Source organism: Apteryx rowi, unplaced genomic scaffold (assembly GCF_003343035.1).
Source record: "Apteryx rowi isolate R43461 unplaced genomic scaffold, aptRow1 scaffold_88, whole genome shotgun sequence".
Classification (NCBI taxonomy): domain Eukaryota; kingdom Metazoa; phylum Chordata; class Aves; order Apterygiformes; family Apterygidae; genus Apteryx; species Apteryx rowi.
In genome coordinates this window covers 1,286,136-1,310,053 of record NW_020451182.1, presented here as the reverse complement: position 1 = coordinate 1,310,053, position 23,918 = coordinate 1,286,136, and the positions used below count along the sequence as shown (strand labels likewise).

The 23,918-nt window shown below is 36.2% G+C and overlaps 1 protein-coding gene across 2 annotated transcripts in view; it reads left to right on the top strand.

The window, feature by feature from the left end:
• MIPOL1 (mirror-image polydactyly 1) overlaps positions 1–23,918 on the top strand; it is a 187,416-nt gene that overhangs the window by 123,346 nt on the left and 40,152 nt on the right. For both annotated transcript variants that reach the window (XM_026090883.1, XM_026090884.1), the window contains exon 12: positions 21,770–21,864. In XM_026090883.1, the coding sequence (XP_025946668.1) occupies positions 21,770–21,864 (95 nt within the window). The remainder of the gene's footprint in view (positions 1–21,769; positions 21,865–23,918) is intronic.

Sequence of the window (23,918 nt, the reverse complement as noted above, 5' to 3'; positions counted from 1 at the left end):
CTATGTGATAAGAAGTCAAAGCCTACAAATCTTTGTACTACATCTGCTTCTAATCTCATCAAAGAAGGAAATCAGATTGGTTCGACAAGACCTACGACACAAAAACATGTTGACTGGGAGTAATTATATTCCTTTCATTAAATTCTGTATTAGTTGAATCTAGTGTTTTCACTTATTTGGCCCAGTTTTAATCCCACTAGTCCTTGTTTTATTATTGATACACTATTATTGCCCTTCTAGTCTTGAGGAATTTCCTAGTATTTTAAGCTTGATTAAAGCTGAACATCATCCAGTCAGAGATCTTGTCTACCAACTCCACTAGAGCTAATGTGAAAATTATCTGGATCTATAAATGTAAAAAGTATCCCTCCTTGATTACTAATGGACTGAATAGTGCTTACTAATTCTGCATAAAATGTAACTATATCATCCTGTTTTTTTCCACATACAAGACTGACTGACGTACTATATCACTTTTTTTTTAACATTACAGTTTATAGTATAGGTGTTTCAAACAAGGAATGGGCTTTCACATTCACTAAGGTGTGTTCTGATCCTCTCATTGTAAGAAAACTTTGTTAACCATAGTCCTGCCAACTATGCATTTTTCCTTGATGTCTTTAGCTGCTCTTATAAATTGGCATTACTTCATAACTTCTACCTATTTGTACTTTTTTCTTCTGTAGTTGTATGATCTTTTTAACATATGTTTACTTTGTACCTGAAAGAGGAATTCTTTCTCTTGACTGTGAGGTCAGATGTTTTTTATATCTATCCTTAAAGAACTCCCCAGTTTTCTGCCATATTCTTATATCCTTTTTTCTTCCAGTTTTGAAATACTTTGTATGTTTGAGTGTTTCTGGGCATAAAAAGACTGAGGTTGTTTTTTTCATGTGGAATTTAATCAGTTTATGATCACTTATCTCTAAGTATTTACCAACCTCCAGTACACTGATTAACATCGCTTGTGTTATAATGAGATTCACATTATTTACCTAATGCTGGTAAATAATGTAAAGTTTTTTGGGGGGGTTAAGTATATAATACTAGTTTATTGTTGACCACAAGAGACTTCCAGCATATGCGCCCCACACTGAAGTCCCCTCATCACTATTTTCATTTACAAACCTTATAGATACGTGCTTAAGAAAAATGTGTCCTTGTGCCCTAGTTTGATTTGGTGGTGAGCAAGTCTTTCTTAAGTTATATTAGTTAGCACATTGACCTGTATGTATTCAAGAGCTGTGATTCTGTATTACTGATCCCTGTAAAAGGAATAATGTTGGGGGGGAGGGAGGAGTGTTTGTTTTTTTAAGTATCATATTCCCTTATCTCTCTCTTATCCTTTCTAATAATCAGAGATTTTAACATTCTGATTGTCCACATGGTTTGACTAAGCTGTTTGTATAAAATTTCTTCTTCTCAATGAGAATTTACTCTTCCTTTTTATCCAGACTCATAGGATCAATACATAAACAATTGAAGATACTCTTTTCATTATATTCTTTGCCACATTGGTTCAACTTGCTAGTTAGGTGCTGAATTTGAGCATGTACCTCATTTGCCTTCCAAATAACCTCCTCTTGTGTTGCTGATTTAATATCCTGGCTGCTTCAACTCATTTCCAACTGAGAAGATTAGCCTCCTACTTGTGTGGTGTGGGCTATCCTGTTCATACAGTCCCTTTCACTGATGTGCTGTTTCACAAAATTGAAATCTGCTTCTTTTCAGGCATGGATAGCAGATAGAAAATGCTGGAGATGAACTTTTTCACTTGTGATATCTGTGCGTGGCCCCTTACATTATTCTTTTCCTCTTAGTTGCTTTCAGTATGCTTTGAAGCCTTCAGTGATCTGTGTAATTTCGTCTCCTGTCTGATCTGTAGGCATTATATGGCAATTTTGTCTCCCATTGACTTCAGTTGCAGCTGTGAGTGCTCAGTACTTCTGCAGAGCATACATGAGCGATTTATCTGCTCAGTGAGAAAACAGGTAACATACTGAGTCCCTCTGAAAAGTTTCTGTTAAGTCATGCTTAGGAACCCTGACCAAAGGACGGATAGATTCCACTTCTGTTGGACAACATTCAGTTCTCTTAAATATGAAGGGTATTTGCTCTCTTTTTGCAGTCCCATTCCAATGGCTGCAAGAAAGAAACAGGAATATACAGATAACAGACTCTTTCACTGGGCAGACATAACTCATTCGCAGGTTTAGGTCCATCCTGTGCAACAATCATCAAGAATTCTGTGGAAAAAAAATAACATGATCATGTGCTTAAAAGTGGCATCACAATGCATGTGTACAGGTAGCCTTAACCCTGGCATTTCCTAATATCTATGTACTTGACTTAATGACCTTATTAATATTCCGCTAAAGGGAGCGGTTCACTCACCCAGATTTAGCTGTCAATGGGCTTCTCATCCAGACTCAATTTTTGCTCAATAGAAAGAGGGAGACATATCACCGCAGGGCAGGTCTTCCTCCCTTACGATAAATGCCTAAAATAGGACAGATGAAATGTTCTTTGGATGTGCCTGATTCAGCTAAACTTTAGGTGGCTGAAGGTAGGGGAGGTGAAGTTTCATTTCTCTGTGTGTATTATTTGTGTGTATATTTGTGTACATGTCTGTGTGGAAAGGTAGGTGTGGCCCACACATGCATATATATACATACACATATATACAGTGTCAGCCTGTAGCTATACCTCATACTTAGTGTTTCTCCTCCATTCGCAGCACTTGAAAATACATCTTAAATCAAGCCTCAGATATGCTAAAGTTGCATTTGCGAATTGAGCTATTGAATTTGGACCAAATCCTAAAGTGCATTTTTGGTTGCTAGTGAGAATTACTCCTGTGAGGTTTATTGTAGATACTGACAGTCAGTTTCAGTGTTTGTAGGAATAAGTATTTCAACCTAAATGCTAAGTGGTGTTGATGGTGTTTGTAGTTACAGGAAAGAATTATTCCTGACCATAGTTCTCCAAAATATAATGCAAGAAAGATTACTAAAAAAAAAAAAAAATCATAAAATTGAATTATCTGTAAAGCAAAGATTTCAAAGAGAGTAAAGCAAGCAATGAGGGATGCTAGCAACTCAATCAAAGGAGTGGCCACTTAGAGTTGAAAAACTATTGCTGATTATGAACTCTGAGCCAGCAAATTATACAGTAGTGGTAGAAATTCTGTTTTATATGGAAGTGCTTATCATCAGAGAAGCTGGCAATTCTACTGCAGACTGATCAAAAAATAAGACTCTTTGATGGATGGTTATGTATCACCTAGCTATTGAATAAAGTCCTCAGAATTTTTCAGAATGTAGTGCAGTAAATCAAAAAGAAATCCAATGAGTTTTAAATACATAGATATATATGTTATAAACATATAATAATTTTATATTTTATATAATATATATAATTATATATTGATAAACATATAATTATATATAGATATTTTAATCTATGTCATCCTGTGAAGCCACAGCAGACTCTGAGAATTAAATAATGCTGCTTTGGCTATAGAAGTACATTTGCTTATAGCCTGAAGTACTAATTACTCTTAGTATAAAATGTTAATACAGAAGTGCATTAATTCCTGTTAACAGTGAGAACTTCTTATTGACTAGACCAGAAGAAAACCCCTTTCTTCTACTGAGCTTACTGTGACAACTTTTATTGACTTCAGTGGGAGCAGCATTGGGCCCTGTGTAAATAAGTCCAGTGAACTGGTAAATATACTTAGGAAATAATTTTTACAGTTACAGTTCATCTTTTGTTATTTACATTGCACGATTTATCACTAAAACTTTGCTAAAAGATTTTATCCAGCTGCTGTTAATATATGCTTAAGAGTTAGTATGAGGTAGTACTTTGTCTTCCCTCAAGAACTGCAGCATAGCTGGATTTCAGTGTTTGAGAAATGATGGGATTTCAGTAGATCATCACAACTCAGGAACCACGTTGAGGCTGACTGCTAACTTCACTGAAAAACAATACCTTTTGGGCATAAGCTTGCAAATTCTTTAACACTGTGAGTACACTCTTTTGTAGTATTTGATTTTAGTGTACAAATTATCCACTTTATTAACTCTGATACTTGAACTAAGTTTAGGGAATATCTTTTGTAGAAAACAGTTAAATTTTACCAACTGTCAGTATTCTTGGCAAAGGGTAAAGCAGTATTGGTATGACTGAAACAATGATCATTTATACTTCTATACAAAATCCAAAATTAAGTCATATTATGAAATGTAGACAAAAATGTGCTTTGAAGAAGCAAATCTTGGTGTTTTAATATTTAATTTTGACTTTATTTTCTTGTAAGTTTTTCCTGTTGTGTGGACCTCTAGCAGTAGTACTCCTAGATATTAATAAAGTAGTTCATTTCATTTCACCTGAGGCTGTTGATAATTCAGCCATGCGAATCAGCTTCTTCTAAACAGTGTCACTAGGATGTAGTTCCTCCCTCAAAGGGGAGTGGTCTTTTGTTAGATTATGTAAATTAAGAAACTCATTCATTATCACCGCATTACTAATTCCTGCCTTAACCTGTAGAACCAGGAATTGAACAGCATTTTTCTTGGATACAGCAGACATTAGAAGCTACTGTTCCAGCATTTGCTTTAGTTTCTTTGGGGAATTGAATGAAAGTAGATTCAAATCAGCGGGAGATTTGTTTGTCAAATTTTGCAAATCAAATTCCAGAAAGTGGAGTTTTACAAGCTCCGTTCAGGAGTCCAAGATATCAAACTCACTTCAGCTTTCAACATAACATTCATACTGTTTTTTTCAATCTTAATTTTGATTGATTACTTACCAGCATAAGTTTATACTAAAATCTTTCCTTTGTCCTCTTTATCCCTTGCTCACCTTTTCATTCCTTTCATGTCAATTATTAACACTATGACGTTACTGGTTGCTGCAGTAACTTTGTTTCAATGCAGCTGTTGCCAGGTTAATTTTGTTGAGAGATTGATTGTCACATTTACGAAAATTTTATGAGTGATCAGAAAAAGTTTGTTTCAGGCAGCAATCTTCGACCTTACATTTTCATAGGGAAGTGGCATTGCTCTTTCTAGATGTTTTATTTGAAAACAAAATACAGTGAGAAACAGACTGTATGTTGGATTCAAATTGTATCATGTAGATTTGGATACAAGGGGTTATTATGATGATACATGGTATACTGAACTAGATATAAGTTTTGTTAGCAACATAGATATTAAGACATTAAAATATATTGGATTTAATTCACTGGGACAGATTTGCTGCTGCTCTGGGATAGTGGGGATTCCTCAGGCTCAGAAGACAGAATGTGTCTATTTCATTTGTTAATTCAGATCTTCTTAGATCTGTGTTTTTGGCTGAGAAGAGTTTTTGTAATTATGCGGTGAATCCGGTCAAGTACTGTGTTACTAGTCTGTGGCTGTTGCAAGAAGCGAGACCAAAGTCTGTGTGCTTTCAGCTCTCTGACAGAATGCCAGTGGCCAAACAGTACACACCCTACTGTGCTTTTTTGCTATTAGAACAAGTTCTAGTAATTAATTCTGCAGAGATCTAGTGTCAGTTTGTAATCAATTCACAGGGTCGAATCGGTCATCCTAACTGCAGAATTTAGGCAGCCATTGCTACATATATGCAACTTGAAAGTTTCTAGAGTACGTTTTGGCCAAAGTGAAACAATGTTCATTATCTTTTTCTTCTTTAAGGCTTCTCCTGCTTACTTTGTAGCAGTTTCTGCCATGGAAACCCATGCAGACCACCAGCTCTGAAGAATTTCCTGATTTTTAGCCTGACTTTAATTAAAGTCTTCCCACATGGGTTATAAACTTCTCTTGATATCTCTTCTCTAAGGTAGAGTTGCCCTGTACTGTCCACTGCTCAGATTAGTTCCTAGTTGGCACAGTCTAATTTTTAACCTTTCCTTGGTAGACCAAAGCAGAGACAGACCAAAATTTAACCGCTCTCTCCCTCCCCTCCATCCCACCTCCCCCAACTCATTCATGGTTGACAAACAAGAGGCAAAGCACCAAGTTTTGCCTTCCAGGGGAAAACTCAGTGTGGTGGTCTGAAAATGCTGCGAGAATAGAGGGAAGCAGCTGGAGAAAAGACAGAAAAAATAATAAAGCAAAGTGGCTGCTTAAAACCATTCCTTCTCCTTTCCTTCCCCTGTGACAGGTAGGCGGCAGTTTGTGACCCTTGCACCATTTTCTTCTTTTCACTTCCTACTGCAAACAAAATCTGTTAAAATTTTTAAATTCTATAGTAGAACTCAGGCAGTTTCTTCTGAGGGAAGAGATAGACAAGATGAAGTGGCCCATGCAAATGGAGGAGAGGAAAAAAATGAGAATACAGAACAACTTTTTATAATTTTTAAACAGGAAAGAATGTGTCCCTGCTTCTTTTCTCCAACTTTCTCTTGGAGTGAGATTCATCATATAAACATCAAAAAAAATGTATTCTGTAGAAAGATTTTGGCTCAATTTGACTGTAATGGAATTGTAAATCGTATGAAACAATTCCTAACAGCAGTGAATCACTCACATGTATGCATTACCCTGAATAAGCTTTCAGTGCAGTTCTTGGGTATTTTATGTAGTAACTGCTAATTTATTATTTTGGAAGTCTAGCCCATATAGTTGGTCCTCATGCAAATTGAAGTAGATGATAGGTGAAAAGGTGTTTTTTAGCATTCTTTTAAAAGTAGGAAACTGACAACTAGGCTAAAGCTCTGTGCTTCTTTTATAGCATGCACTGAATTCCTGTTAACAGATGTAAGGATGTGTGTGCAAGGATCCATTTCATTTTTGTTCCTATAATGAGGGGGTTTTTTTTCTTTTAATTCTGAAGTGGGAATGGAAAAAATACATTGTTTTTTCTTTATTTCAAAATTCTAAATCAAGTATCCTGCAACATATTCTTCTTAAAACATGCTACCATGGGAGTATGATATACTTTTACTCATCCCTGAGGATGAATCTTTTTTGGCTAGTTGATTTCTTTATATGTCCCTTAAAATGTTGATAGTTCCTGTTAATTGCCCCACTGCCTACAGATGCACACCGAACTGATTGTCGATTCCCTACTTAAAGCTCAGTGAACAAGCTGCTTATGATGACCCAACAGAGACATAAGGGAGGTTTATGAAAGGGAGAGTATTCAACTAGCTTTAATCCTTGTTTTCAGTAAGGCAGTTCTTTAAGTGCAGACTAATTAGTGAATAGACATGGTTGTAGATTCTTGTAGACATGTCTTTTGTTGGCTTGAGATGAACTGCACAGCTAATAGAAATGGTTTGAAATCTCTGCTTTGATTTGCTTTGCTTTTTAATGCACTTTAACAGGCTATGGAGACAAGAAAATATAAATCAAGCAGGAGCAAAAATAAGTACAGAGCATGTGAGTATCTATGTTGATATATTCCGTTTGTATATTACCAATTATGCTTGTGGCTCCCACCAGTGGAAGTCTGGCTCTGTGCTACTAAAAGGACTATTCATTTTATATCCCTAGACACATGTCAGTACTAGAAATGCATGTCATTTTTTCCCTGTTACAGTAATGTATTATACAAGCATTACTTTGCATTTAAATAGTATACTGAAATAATTAATCACAAAGTAATCCACCAACATTAGTTCTCCCATTTTAGTGGTAGTGAAACTGAATTCCAAACAGTGAATTTCCTTAAGAATTGATGGTATGCCTAAGACTAGAACCTAAGACTCTAGAGGTGGGCCCCTCTTTAATCATTCAGATATCATGACTTATATTGTATAATAAAATTTTCTAAAAGCTATGAATTACCATTTAGATGTTCCAAAAAATCATTTATGGTAAAATTGAATGCAAGGAAAAACATACAGCAAAACTGAGTGAACAATGAAATGAAATCCAGTCATTCAGCTGAAAGAGAAAGCATTCCTTAAAGATCAATGAAACATTTGAAACATAGCAAGAGGATTAAAAAAATATGTTGTTTTTTTTTTTCTGGTTGTATTCCCCGTGTTATTTGCATGTTGCTTGACCTTGACACAATGCAGATAGCAGACATACCAGCTTGCTATTTTTCTCATTTTCTAAAATTATCCATAAATTCCAATAGTATTCAATATCAGTACCTTGGTTATTGAAGCTCATAACCTTTTTGCTGCCTTTATCACCTGTATTTTTGATCGGAGATAATTACTGCAAAGCATCTGGCTGTTGGTTTTAAGGAGCATCAATTGTTCTCCTGTCCCAGCTGTTGGCTAATAAGGACAGTCAACACATCTGTTTCAACAGCTGGTAATTAACAAAAGCCTAATTGCTGCAACTCTTTTAACAACAAATCTATGAAAGAGTAGGGATATGGAGGAATATTATTTACTCTGTGCTCTGCACCTTCTGTGATCAGTTTCTTTTTTCTTTTTCTACTTTGAACACCATGGCCTTTGTCTGATGCATTGAATGGCAGGAGAACACAATATGGTAATCCAGAGCTTAAGTTTTTCAGGTCTTTGTTGGTGTTTCTTATTGCAACATTTCTTTGCTAAGTTGCAAGATAATATGGATCAAAAGCATGTGGAGTTTCATACAACAGCTACAATCCACAGCAGTATGCCTAGGCAATAGGGCTGCCAATCCAGCAGCCTCCAAAAGAAAGTGTTGGGTTTCCCCTTCTCTATATGAGTTCAATAGCCCTGCACCCCTTCCAAAAAAGGGTGTCATCGTTCTGAAAGTGATGGCTATTTGATGGATTTTATTACTGCTGTTCAGATCCTTCACAAACCTAGTTGCACAGATGAAACTAGGGTGGTTGTTTTTCCTTCCTTTGATGAAATCTATATGCATTAGTCAATTTAAAAGTAAATGTCAGATGGGACCTTGCACTACATAAGTATCTCATCATTTTATTATTACAGAATTGGAGAGGGCTCTACATTATGCTTTTCTAAGCATCTCTACATTTATAGTGTCTGTCAGCAAACACAAAGGCAAAGACATTGCTCATGATTAGGCTTATTCTATGTATTATGCTTGTGTACAGCATGCATATAATTGGAATACTCATCCCTAAATAGAGAGAGAATGCATGTATACAAATACAGGGAAACATTAATCCCGTTGAAGTCAGTAGCAAAAATTCTGTTGGCTTCACTGGGACAGGATTTTCCCTGCAGGATCAAATTTTCTTAAAAGCTGGAGACAAATTTGGCATTCATTATGTTACACATGAAAAGGGAATGTTCAAGTACTAAAGGAACTGTTGCCTCAAGTATTATGTGCAAGTCAAGCATATGTTACAGGTTGTTTAAAAGACTGAATCAATAAAATTTTCTAAGAAATAACATTTAAAGCTTATTTTAAAGCAGTCAACTGATGATGAAAAGTTGTGATTCTTTGCTAAAAGTTAGTCAAGATCATTTGATTAAACTTGTTTCACTAGCATTTCAGCTGGCAAATATTTCTGTACAGTRAGTTCTTTCATTGTCTGCTGAGTATGTTGAAAGGTATATAAGAAATTCTACCCAAGTGCTTGCCATTGACAGAATGCAGATTGCATAACTAAAAATATTCTGGCATGACAAGTTTAGTTCAGCAGGTGGTGAAGTGAAGAAATATATAATAGGTGCAGTGAAAAAAGTATAAGATATTATTTGAACAAATAAGAACAAAAGCATTGGCTAAAATTCTAAGACAGTGACATATAAAGAAGTGTTTACTGTATCAGGATTTTCAGGACATGATTTTTATATGCTACAATGTTTGGTGATTGAAATGGTCTCATTAACCTTGCACAAATAAGATGGAAGAAATATACTTTCTGCATCAGATTATACTGTGAAAAGATGCTGGAGCATTTACTAGTTGATAAAAATCTTYGTCTTTTCACTAGGTTACCTTGTTTCATTTTGCAAAATATGGTTTTAAAGAAAATGATTGTGGGTAACATATATAGTTCTTTCCATTCTCTTCCTTTCCTCCTCTTTCCTCAAAAGATTACAGGGATTATCAGGAATCATCTTTTTTCCCGTTGGAATGTAGTTAAGTCTAGAGTGAGCTGTGACAGAGATTTAAAAGTGTTCTGCAACTAGATGCCATAACTTATGTGAAAATGAAAAGAATGCTTTTGCCCAAGGTAAAGATCTAATAGAATCAAATCTAATATATATGTAGTAATGGCAAATATAATTACTTCATATGAAATTTAGTAAATAGATTAGTTTTAGGAGAAGTGGCTGGAAATATTTAGTATCAGCACCTACTGAGCGAAGATAACTCACTCATATCAGTAGATCTTATCCAGCTGTTAGAACTCATCCAAAGTACAGAGTCTATAACAACCTGTGGAGGCATTTGTCCCCTGCTGATTCTATAGGAAAGTGTTGTCTGTAGAATCCTCTCTAGTATTTTTTCCAGCAAACAGATGTATAAAGGTTTAAATGTATGTTTTCAGATACACCTCTGTTCACTTCTCATACTTTAATTTGAAATCCCTAGCCAGAGGTTTACTTTGGTGGGAAACACTGCGGTAAGAATTTGGAAAAAGAGACTCAGGGAGCTGTTCTGCATATAAGTATGATCAAAACTGGGGCCTACTCAGTCTCTGTATGAGAGGGGTATTTTGCACATCTAGTATGGCACAGAGAGAGCCTGAAGCTGTTTTAAATTGTCTGTTGAAGATTCTCTCATCACAGGAGATGTGATAGTAGCTTGTTCAGTGTCTCAGAAATTCACAGTCACCCCAGTTGCACAAGTGACTCAAGGTAATGCAGCCCACAGCCAGCCCCAGGAACAGGCACCCACCTTTGTCTTTTTCCGAACAGCATCAGGCAACAAAATTAATCCAGCCGGGGAATGAGCCCAAATTGTTCTGCTCAGTAATCTAATAAGAACTTCAGATATCAAAGGGAAAAAAACATTAATAGACTCGCCAGATTCAAAGTCGCTTAGAGAACATCTTGGTACTTCAATGTCTGGACACATCAATATACACACTGATTCTTTCTTATTCCTCATTTTCCTGTTAACAGATACATTTATTCAATGATGATTTATTCTTTTTTGAAGTATGACAATTACTGTTGACCGGAATGCTTTGATTCTGAGTTTATATGTGTATGAAAATGTCACATAAATTTGAGTGTGTATACCTTCAAGTAATTCATTTTCCGTAAGATTAAGACACATAAGTAAACAATAACTCAAGCTCTTCTCTGCCTTTTGTTCCAAATATTACATGAGTTATGGACAGGAGCAGTCACAGTAAAGTCATTTCAACTCATTCAACACCTCATTTTTAAAATCTTATGCAGAATCATGGCCTTTATGAAAGACTCATAGTTTTTGTATGAAAATCGGATTCTGACGCTGCTGCCTTCTGCACAAGTACTGTCTGTCAAGTGGCAACAGTGGTTCTGTCTCTTTGCATGAAAGGTTACAATTTGGAGTATATTGTCACTTAGTGTCAGTTGTAAGCTTTGAAGTGTAAGATGTTAACTGCTTTTTTTGCTCAAATTATTACCTTGGGTGTTTTTTTCTACCACTTTTATGAGGCATGAATAATTTCAATGTATGTGTTTTCTTACAGAAAAAAACATCTGTGAAATATTGTCAGGGTGTCTCAGCTGGACTAAGGGACTGGTACCATGCTGAAATGAGGAGTGAGGAACTGTAGTAAGTGAATTTGTCATAACAGAGAAGCCAGAGGATAACCAAGTCTAAATGGCAAGGGAAGGGCATGGTCACTATCTGGTCATAGGTCAAAGTGAAGGACTTTGCCATAAGGTGGAGTCTGCAATAGAGGTTGGATAGTGAGGTAAGGTTAGAAGGTTAATCCAGAGCAAGAATTACTCCTGGAGCTTTGGAGTGGAACTGCAGGTGAGATCTGCTCAACAGTCAGAAGTGCCTCACCTGCTTATTGGGGGAGAGAGAGAGAGAAGCAAATTGTCAGTCAAACCTGACCTATCTTATGAGTTTATCAAACTTGGTCAGGTTTATTAAGGCCCTATTAGCTGACAAGACCAACTAGCTATATCTACATTAGTAAATAAAATAGAATCAGGGCAGAGGTTTGCACACTGGAATGTAATCATCTATGCTTTTTATTAGCATGCTCCCTGGTGTAGTTTTAACACACTCTCCCAGGTAGCGCCTGCGGAAGATACTGTGTAGCAGGGAATATTTCCATTAGACAGTGTGGATATTACCAGCCCTTTCTGTTAGGAATGGAGGGAAAAGAGTTTTTTTGACGTGTGAACACAAGCCAGCTCATGCCAGTTGGCCTCAAGGCCAAAGAGAGGTTTCTGGCCTGTTCTCATTAGTAGCAAAGGGGTGGCTGCTGTGGACAGTTTTGGGGCTCTTAGAGCCTGAAAACATACCAAACTGGGAGTCTTGAAAGTACACACTGTTTCTGTCTGTAGCACAGAAAAAAAACCCACATGTCTAACTCTAATATGAACTTTCTTCTGTTCCTCTGCCAGCTCACTTCAGCCCTGAACTGGATAGGGTGCTTCTGGGACTGAGGGGAATGTTCTTTTCATTGAATAGGGTCTTTGTTATTGTAAAGCTTCTGAGACAACATTACAACACTACCTTTTGCATTCTGTGCTGATGATTTACTGTTTGTAGCAGATATTGATTTGATATCATAGTGGCTAAAGTCATTTATATGGGCAACAGGTTTATCATGGGTACTGACATTTAAAACTTTCCCATAGTAATCTGCCAGTAGGCCTCAAACACAACTTGGAAGGCTGCTTCCAGGCTATGCAGCTTACTTCAGCCAGTACTGTCATTTCCATCTTGACTTCCTCTATTAAATTTCCCTTCAAATAAGACCAGTTTCTCTGTATTGCTGATGTATTTCCATTTTTTCTTTGAAACTGTTTTTTTCCCAAGTGATTTTTAGATCATTATAGAAACAAATGTGATGTCACCAAAGCCAAGCCTGAATTACAGAACATAGAGAAATATGCCCTTTCCACATGTCCACAGCTCTAAGCATTCCTTAATCTGAGAAGGGAAAAGATTCACTCATCTTTGTTATTTTAAAATGCTATGTTTATTGTACAGTTTCTAAAGCCATAGTTACCATGCAAAAATAACTGTGGTAAATGGCTTTTGCTTTGCTATTACGATGAAATCTTTTTGGTTGTTGTTTTCTTTTGATTTTCTTTTCACAGTATGTATCACAATTTAGCATTGAGATAAGTAACTATTTGTCTGTATATGGAGACCTAACTACTTGTTATTTTAAAGAATTACCTCCAGGTGTTTTTCTTAACAAAATCCTTCCTACTAAAAAGTAAGCATCTCTGCACATGACATTACTTACTTGCAAAGTCCAATCTGGTTATGAATCTGTATTTTGGAGCTATCATCCTTGAAATTATTCAAGAGTGTTTTTGTTGTCACAATGGTTGTATTCTTCCTGAAATAAGCTGTCTGGTTTCCTTAGGTAGTTACCCATATCCACAGAGCAGATTATCTGTGATGGCATCTCTGGGTTTTCTTTTTTTTTTTTCTTCTTTTTAAAAAAAAAAACTATGTACTTAAATGAATAGAAGCCATAAATGAAATCTTGACTCTGTGAAGTCAATTGAAATTTTTGGTCAACCTCACAGAGAAAGAATTTCAAATTAATCTTTCTCACTCTGTGATTTAAATCATTATTTACATTTGAACAGTTCCATGTATTATACCCACACATTTGACAGATGGCTTGGATTGTACTTTGGATAGCTAATTTTTTTCTGCATTTTCAATATTTCATGTATTTCCTGGAACAAGTGTAGAATATTACAAAATAATACTGCAGATGCTTAGGAAAGTTTATATCAACAATATATGTAAGGTTAGATAAGCAAATTCTTAAGCTAATTCTTGTTGAAAATATTGTGAGCATTTCATATAGACATTTTCTTGCATAATGTGATAATGGACTGAAATTGTCTGTAGTATGGGCTAATGTGGGCATGTCATTAGGTGAAAGAGTAAACTGTTTGCCAGAGAGTGTTGGTACAGTGCACTTCCCAGTGTGCTGTGACCATGCAGTGCAAAGACTGAGGCATTCACATCTCAGACATAATGGTCCAAATGGTATTTCTTTGAACTAATTAAAACATATTCAGTTTTCTCTTATCATAATAAAATGAATCAGATGTGCCCATCTAGGAAAAAAATGCTATCAAATCCTTTCATTTTCCTTTGTTAGAGCTGTGAAAAGCTGTTTGGTCTTCCCCCCACTGACTGCACAATCTGGATAATGTTTGTGGTGGCCTATTGCTGTCATTTCAAACAGGACTGCTCAGCAATGAATGACCATACAAGTAATATTCATATGGTATGATCATGTATTCTTAGTGTGTGATTTGTCATTTATGACCTTGTGATCAAGACAGAATCTGGACTCCAGCTAGTGATATTTTTTACAAGTCTTCTGTAAAGCTCCAAAAGTATATTAAATTAGCAACAGTATAAAGACTGAGTTGGGGAGGGTGGCATTAAGTAGACTTGCAGTACAGCACTTCTGGAAAATGATAATTCTGTTTTGGAAAAAAAGGGGGGGTTAGCATTTTTTAATTCATTTAATTTAAGGAGAAAGCATTAAGGAAATATCAGGAAAAAGGTGCACCTAAAATTGCTAAAAAGCCAGTGTACTCGCATCATATATGTGAATCCCCTAGATTCAGTTCCTTGATCCAAATTGAGCACCCTCAAATTTCTGATGACTGGGCTGTGGAGTTAGTCTCCTTTCCCATGCTGCCTCTTCTGGACCTGTTTTCACATATTTAACAGTTTAGTTAAACATTACTTCTGCCAGTTAGAGAGAGAGGATGCAGACCAATGATTATGGCAGTCACCAGAAATGTAGGCAATTCACTTGGATTTAGAGCAGGGAAGTATTCCTCACTGGCTGGAATCTGCCATATCCAAAGTGAGTTAATGCAGGAAACTGGAACTCCACATTAGTTTTCTGCATCCAAAAGGAATACCCTAATCACATGGCTGGAGAACAGTTCTCTTTTTTTGTCAGAAAGTCTGCCTGGGATTTCTCGGAAATATTTCCATCTGAACCAATGTATCTTCACAAGGCATTATTGTTCTGTGAAACAATGTTTTTTATTTAAAAAAAAAGTTTCATTAACTGGTATTTATTTTGACTGACAATAGTATTAGATTATAGAGTAAAATCGTATTATGGTTAATTGTTTGATCCAGATAGAAACTCATAAAGGTCATGTTTGCTGTTGAGATCCCTTTCCTTTGTGCCCAGAGGGAATGTCAGCCTGGGTGTGGTTGTGGCAGTCTGTTGGGGGAAGCTGTAGCTTAAAGGCTATTACAGTTACCACCACCACCACCACCACCACTGTTACCCTGAAATTCACACACAGAAAAAGCTCATTGATTCTTCTGAGTAGTTTTCTAGTTGTATTGATCCTCCACAGCAACACAGATCCATCAGGACTCAGAAATACAGTTGCTTGTTTTACTGAAAGTTAAAATAGTTTTAGTCAAAACTATTTCCATTAGAAAATGATGTGTTGAGAAACCAAACATTTCATGATTTTCTAATGATTTCAGTTAACATTCCAAACGTTTTCATCTCAAGATTATTTCTCAGAAGTGTTATTTTCCAAAAAATTGAAACTACATTTCAAAATGAAGTTTAATTTTATTTTTCAAGTTTGGATTTATTACTGTTGGTTATATATTTGATGATGTGTCAATAATTTATATAACACACTTTTACTTTATATTTTCAAATCATCAGGGGCAGCTGCTACTTGAACACAGATTGAAACATTTTATCTAATTTTTTAGGTCAAACTGTCCCCTGTTTGTATTGTAATGAGTTTGACACGTTAACACTTTGATTTAAAAAAAAAAAACAAGGTGATAACTTGGCATGTTATTAGAGAACTAGGCATTTTCAGTGCCATTGTGTTAGCTGGAGTCTTTTTCTTGTTACTGAAAACCTCTGATCCTCTAATTAGTAAGACAAGTGCTTATCTTCTTTTCTAGATCAAAGTGTCACCTGCTTCTCTTGTTGTGGAACAGTTTGATATGTTGATACTTTGATCTAGAAAATAAGATGAGGTGTTGTAATCTGTAATAAGTAGCAGCTGCTAATATAAAAATAACAGAATGGTGAAAGTTGTATGCCATAACATTCCACAACATGACCTAATCTATCGTGCAGTACGTACTGCAGTTATTGACATGATACGTAAAATATGAAAGCACAAAATAGTGTAAAATGAAAATATTTTTAATGGTTTTAAAACCTTTTTTTCAGCAATTTTTTAATCTTACTTTAGATTTCATGCTTTCATTCCAATTCAGAATGAAAAAAATTTGCTCCTCCTCCCAATCTCCTGCTGCCCCAAGAAGATACCTGGCCTCTTACTGTCAAGCTAGCATACTAATATCATCAGAAACATATCCCTAATGTGAGGCAATTCTTAGCTGGCCATTTGCAGCTAGATTCCATTTCAGTCCCCAGATAACACAGGACTGAAGGAGTGGAAAGATATCTTATTGCCATCTTTCCCCATCCTACAGCTTTACTGTGTGTAAACCATTGAGTCCATAAAGTGCAGAAATAACCTTTGAGACTCTCCACACTTCTTATCCAGCCTCTGTCTAATCCATAGGAAATCCTGGATCAGTGGAAAGAAAGCTGTTAGTAGCAGCTATTTCTGAGTTAAGGAATACCCACACATTAACAAATATCCTCGAATAAGCTGGTCAGAGTGTCAGTTCTAACTGGGTGAATTATAATCTCAAAAAGAACAAAATGAGCTTCTACAAGAAAAGTACTCATTAACCAAGAAAGTTATGTTTTAGAAAACAGAAAATATATGGACAAATGAACATTGCCAGAATTCAAGATAAGTTGGCCCTTTGAAAGGAAATTAGAACAAGCAATAGTGTAATGCCTGAAATGAGAACAAGGAAAGAGGAAATGTGCCACTCTTCTGAGAATGGCATAGAGATCAAGGGTAATCCGGATTAGGTCTGAAACTCTGTGGGTTTTTTTTTTTCTCTCAGCATTGGGTAATAATGGTGATGTCAACTATAAAGACAGGAGTTAAGAAAAGTGCAAGTATGGAAATGGAATACATCATAGCTGTTCAGTAGGTTATTATGCTCAAACTGGGACACTGGATGGTCTCCGTTCCAAGATTCTGAAAGAACTGGTATCTGAAATTGCAGGAATAGTAGTGAAGATCTTTAATAAATCCTATGAAGTTGTGGATGGTGTAGTATGACAAGGAGTTAGCAGAGGCCATACCTATATTTAGAAAGACAAAAAAATGTAATCTTGCTAATTGTAGACCAGTTAGTCGTTATTGTGAGGCTTTAGAGTAAATCCGGAAAGAAAATATATTTAAAGCCTGGATCCATCGACAGTGGGTTGAACTATGATTTTCACCCAARCGAGATCATGCAAGAATTCTTTGATATCATAACTTTTTTTTTAGACGAGGAAATTAGTTATATGTAAGATGACACATAAATAAAGCTTCTGATATGGTGCCACATGAAAAGAATTAATTATAATGGAATATGCATATGTTATTTTACAAGCAGACACAAGTTTGATCTAGGAAATGCTTCTTGCTGTTAACTGTGTTCACCTAGCATCTGTCATTTGGAAGGATGGGTGGTTTGAGCTCATATCTGTCTGCAGAATATCACGTACCCACGAAGAAGATGAGAGATTAGTCAAAGACAAGTAGGGAACTAGTTAGCAGGGAGGCAACAACAAACATGTTGGAAAGGAGAAGCGTTAGGGTCCAAGAATTTTATTAGTGGAATTTCTCTCCAATTTCTCACCAGTTGGTGTTGGACCATGTTTCTTTAATGTTCTCATTGAGAATCTTGACTTAAAGATCAGCAGTGTACTAATGAAATTGATTGATGACATGGAGCTGGGAGGTATTAGCAATACAAATTAAGTTCAAGGTATCCTGCAGAGAGATTGGAATGACATGAAGTATTGGAAGAATAAAAGCAGTGGGGTGAAATTCAGTGGTACCAAATACAAAGTCACACATTTAAGGATGAGTAAGAAAAACTTCTGTGAGCTGGATAGTATCAGTGGACAGGAGAATAGACGGACATCCAAAGGTGACCTTGGGCAGAAGAAATGCAAAAATGTATCAGGTAAGATGTTTCCACTGGAGATAAGGACGTACTGCTACCAGAGCACCAGTCAGACAGATTTTTGGACTGATCAGGAGAATGGAGTGCCTACTTATTGAGAGGTAAAAGAAAAGATTGTGTTTATTTAGCCTACCTAAGGAAGGAATAGGTGGAAATGTATGTGATCTCTGTAAATGCATGAGAAAGAAAAAATATCAGTAAGAGAATAAAGCTATTAAGCTTTGTTATTCTAATTCATTGAACATTTTTCCTTCTGTTGACTATTTAAAAGCATTGTAAAAGTCATCTCTTACCTGTAGGGCACCTGCCAGGATAGGGTGCTGTGTGTTCATACCTCTTTGAGTTTAATTAGAGGTGAGGGTAATCATATTTGACCCTGGATTAATTAGGAAAGGATAAATGCCAGTTTTGCCCTCTGTTTTTCTTAAGTCTTGTATTTTTCCAGCCTATGGGACTATTAAAGACATAGCATTGTGTATTTAAATATTTTGAAACAAAAATAACAGCAAAAGGATCAGTAATGAGATTTCTTATTCAAGATCTGGTTATTTTAACTTTGATATGTAGCAATTAGCTTTTGGATTTAATTTAATTAGAAAACTTAGATTTTCTACAAATATSCTACAGTGCAAACTCTCATAAGGTTTCTTGGGAGAAGTGTGGAAAGAATTCTCTTACAAAAAATTGGGGGGGGGCAGGTGACATCCATCCACATAAAAATGAGTGAGAGGGCATTAGAACTTGTGGTCAAAACAAAATTGTGAGAAAGAGACCACCACATTGCAATGATAGAATACCCTTTCAGGGTTAAACAGGAACTTCACCAAGGGTGACCCATATACCAAAGGACTGACTCACCACTGAATTGTCGATTTAGAGAAAACCTCCACCAGAGCAACCTGAGTGTAATTCTTATTGTTGTTCTTTATTTGCCGTATCCTCCAGAAAAATTTAATCAAACCTCATGCATTTTTGTGAAAAGTTCTGATTTCTACATCCTGACATTTTCCAAAGAAATAATATTTTGTCAAAAAGTTCCTAAGCAGCTATTGTTATTACTAGAGGTGAGCTCATTTGGAATTATTGCCATGTGCACTGTGGATGGATTTCAATATACATTATAGGAGTCTTCCAACTGTTTTATAATAGTACAGGAATTGTTATTTTATTTAGCAGTTTAACTTTACGATGGGCAAAGTTCTGCTTTCCTTCTAGTGAAGAAAGGCATCTTTCATTTGTGAGGATATTTGAGTCATAGCTGCACTTATCAGTGTTCAGGCCCCTGTATGATGGGTCCTTCTGTTGCATGGTTGCATACTGTGCACATAAATTCCTATGCTGGAATTTTTGTTGGTCTCACACAGCTCCCCATTACCTGCAGCTACTCAGGAGGCTAACAAATGCTTCCTTTTTTTTTCCCCTTGGGTTTTTGTAGCTGTTTTTTGTTTTGTATTTTAATCCAAAGCACCTGATTCTACTGTCATTTTTACTGGTGTAAATCAGATGCAAACCCAGTCAAATCAGTGCAGTTTTTCCTACCGAAAAACTGACATAAATAAGAGTCTCAGACTCTCGTTCCTTATGACTTTTGTCCTGAAAAGCAAGTGGAACATTAGGTGTATTTTTTTATGATAGTTCTCCAAAGAGACTAGCCGTTAATCTCTCTGTGAGTAGGTGTGTCTGCTGCAAACATTTCCTTCCAGTCTACCATTTCAATCACACTTCACAGTACACTGAAAATTGGCAAGGATGTTAATTATTGGCCTCTAGAACAAACCACCTACTTTGATTCAAGCATGTTTTTCCAATTTTTAAGAATGTTGTTTCACCTACAGTACAGTATAATTATAGAAAATAGCTTGGTTTGGCTAACATTCTTGTGTTCCATGAGTTCTGCTTGCAAGGCAGTAAGCAGCACCAGGCGAGTGGCTCACCTGCAGAGGATTTTAACCTCTTACTGACAGGAGTTAGGGCTTGCCAGCTTCCAGTACATTGTTTTCAGTTTTAGAAGGTCTAAACCACTGTCACTTGGAGGTTAAACATTAACACTTTTTGCTTTTAAAGCTCACTATAGTACAATAGTTTGTTTTTATTCTCAAAAGAAATTACTGTTAAAAAATCTTATAAATGTGTTAGAGGAGCAATTACAGTGGTGGGTCTTGTACCCCGATAATGCAAAGCCCTGGGTACAACATGACAAACTGAGCAGTACAGTGCAAACCAGGACATGACTGATCAACCAGCAGGATAAGTTGCTCATAGATGACTGGGAGTTGACAATAAACAGTAAAACACCTGTCTGGAAGACTTATAGTCTTAACAGACAAACAGGAAACAAAAGCACGTGTTGAGCCCTGTTTTAGGCGAGAGATTTTGAGGCACAGAGAGTGAGTTGTTCATGATTATATAGTGAGTCTGGCAGAGCTAGGAGCTGAACTCTATGCCTTTCACTTCATGTATTCCCAGCTCATATAACAAGCCTTTAATTTACCAAGAAACTTTTCTGCAGCACTGTCCTGAACAGTTGGCAGAATTCACAGTCAGCATTTCTCACACATGTAGCTCTTGGTTTGGAGCTCTACAATTTGTAACATTAATAACTTACACCATGAATTAAAAACACTGGAATGATAGGAAACCAGCCCAATACTCGGGCTCATGTGTCAGAGAATTGCTCTGCAAGCCCAGTCTTATTTGTTGTTACAACAATTAATCATCCTCTGATTATAAAATAATTAATATGGTACCTGGGCCCTCAATGGAGTCCTGCAGTGGACATTTTAAAATTAGTAGTGATTAAGCTATAGAGCCATACTAAATATACATGAGTGCTTATTTCTTCTACCTCCTCTTTAACCATAATGCCATGTCAGGGCTAGCTACCTTCCTGACCTTACTAGCCACACACAGCAATTTCCATAATGGTTATGAGTCACAAGCCATTCACAGCATAACGTGAATAAATACAGGGAGGGGGAACATCTGGGACAGTTCACAGGTAGGAGAAGGCAACAATTTTTCGGGGATTCCCTCACACCGTTATAAGGCAGATCCAGGATGAGAATGCACCCAAATCCCAGAGCGATCTAGTGATGCCTGTCTCAGCAGCCACTGCTGGCTTCTTTCCTACCACAACTCAAGATAGCCCTCAGGCAATGCAGCTGACAACATCATGTAGCTCCAGGACAGGAGCTGCACATGAACAGCGTGAGCACCACATGCAGATGACGAGCTCCAGATCAGCAGTTTGTGGTTGAGTGCTTTGCTTAGCTCTCTAGAGTGTGTTGGTCAACAGCTTGCACTAGGATCATTAAATAAATATGAAATGTATTTGTTGACAAACACTTGGCTAAACTGAAGAAGAAATCTAACCTTTGCCACTCAAAAAGTTTACTGTACATGTGAGGGAAACTGTACAAAGCATTATCCTGCTGGAGAAAAAAAAACAGTTACAATACTATAACAAGAAAGGATTTTTTCATAAGAGTTAAATAGGCAGTATTGCAAAACAGTATTACACTATAGCATGGCTGAAATGAACACGAAGAAGATTGTTACAATGTTTTCAAAGCAATACAGGTGATCTGAATAAATCATTGTCTATCATTTTGCAGGCAGAATTGATAAACTTGCAACAAGAAAAAGAGGCTGTTCTTCAACAATGCAAAAAACTAGAAGAAGAAATCCAGACATTGCATGTTTATTACAGGTAAAATAATGAATACTAATGTAAGTCAGTGACTCATAGGGGAAATTTTCTGTACTGTGTCATGACTGTAAGTGAGGAAATGGCCTTATCAAATAGGTATTTGTTGGAAATGTGACTACATCAATGAATCAAGGCCTGCATTTCTGCTTTACTGCTCACCAACCATCTCTTTGAAATATAAGTCCTTTTCTTATGGCCTAAATATTCTATTAGTTTCCTTTAAAGGAAAGTTGCTGTTAGTTAATTCTCATTAAAAAATGAAAAAGCTGTGTTATAGCAATGCATTCACTTAAAAACATGAGGAGAAAAGGACTAGTTGGCATAAGTGCTTATTTCTTCCCTGGTTGTTTGCACATACTTAGCTTTATCAACATAGATTTTAAAATAATAAAATCTGTAATTTTAGAAGACTGCTTTCCTTTCTAACTCCCAGCATAATATATAYGTTTTAATTACTTGCATTCTTTAACAATAAATAGAACGAGAGAAATAGTGGGCTACACTGAACATTTCCATGGATCACTGGATTTTAGTCCCCAAGGAAAAGCTCTGTGTGGTCCAGTGAAGGAGTTAGGTTGTTTTATGGAGTGATGTTGGGTTACAGCTCTCATTTCATCCTGACTTCCTGTGTGCGGGGGGACACAGAGCTGCCAGCAGGTTTAAGGCAGGAGAATTGGCATCAACACAGCAAAAAATTGTGAATCTGAGGGCTGAATGTCTATGATGAGGGATGTGGGCTGTAGAGGTAAATAATAAATGCAGTGTGAATATTATGTTCATTGGAAATAAAGGGAACTAGTTAGTTATAACCAAAAAACATTTGCAACAGCAGAACTGTGTGTGTTTTCAGTGATTCGGCATTTGCAAGTGAAAAATACTCAGGTTTCTAGAGATTTTTAGAGTTTCCCCTTCTCATTAAGTTTATTAAAAACTTGGAGGGAAGTTTCAGAAACAACTTTTGTTCCTAAATCTCATAGGCATTTATTTAAAGCCTGTTAATAGTCAATAGAAACCCCAAGAAATTTGTGATCATCACTTTTAATTAATTTGGTCAGCATTCAGTGTACACATAAGTTATGGTATGATTTGCCAAGCTAGAAAAAATTCATTATAGTGTCTTTATTACTCACTTAATTGGGATTTGTAGGTTAGTTTAAAAACAGAAATGCAATTTTTATAGCAATATTTCAGAAATTAATAGTTTGTGTGTGTTGGTACCTGCACATTGTAGGATGTTTTTCATTGACTTTTCATGCAGCTGTGTTGTTAAGATAGTATATCAAGCTTGCTCTGCCATAAAATTTGACAAATGCTACAGTATGTAGCAGATAGTTAATTCATGCAAATGCTTTAAATCTCAGTAATGTTAATAATAAAGACTTGTGAGAATCAGTATTAGAATGTACCATTTTATTAAGTTATGGCCATTACTTTGAACAGGCAAAATTTCATGGTAGGTTTGATGAAGGTATTTTGCAAGGTTTACTCCTTAGGTGTGTAATTATATATCTGAATATCCCTTGGGGCAACAACCTTTGCAACACTACTAAGTTATACAAGTTATGTAACAGTTCTTAGCATCAGAAATGAAAGATTTTGTATCCTGCCTCACTGACCTTAGAGGATGTTTCTTTCTAATGCACTTTAAAGCGTACCATATATGTATATGTCAAGAAGAATTAGAAGGCAGCTTTAGGTTAGTCTAAAACTTTTGCAGAAGTAAAAATAGGGATGACAAGACACGCATTTTTATTTTGAAAAGTAAGTTGAAAATGACTGCATTTATTCTCTGGTTCTTGCTGGGGAATAAATCTACTCACCTTACCTGGTTAAACCAATCATATTTTCTGAGGAAGAAACTTTAAAGCCTAGGGGGTCAGAGGTATGTTGAATATATGGCTTTATTTCTTTTTCTTTTCTTTTCATTTTTTTTGGGGGGGGAGAGGATGGTCACAAACAAGTAATGCTACATTCCAAGTTTCAGCCAGCTTAATAATAACATCCTCTAATAAAAGGTATGCTCAAGGTCTCTCTTGATTTGCAATGCCTCCTTA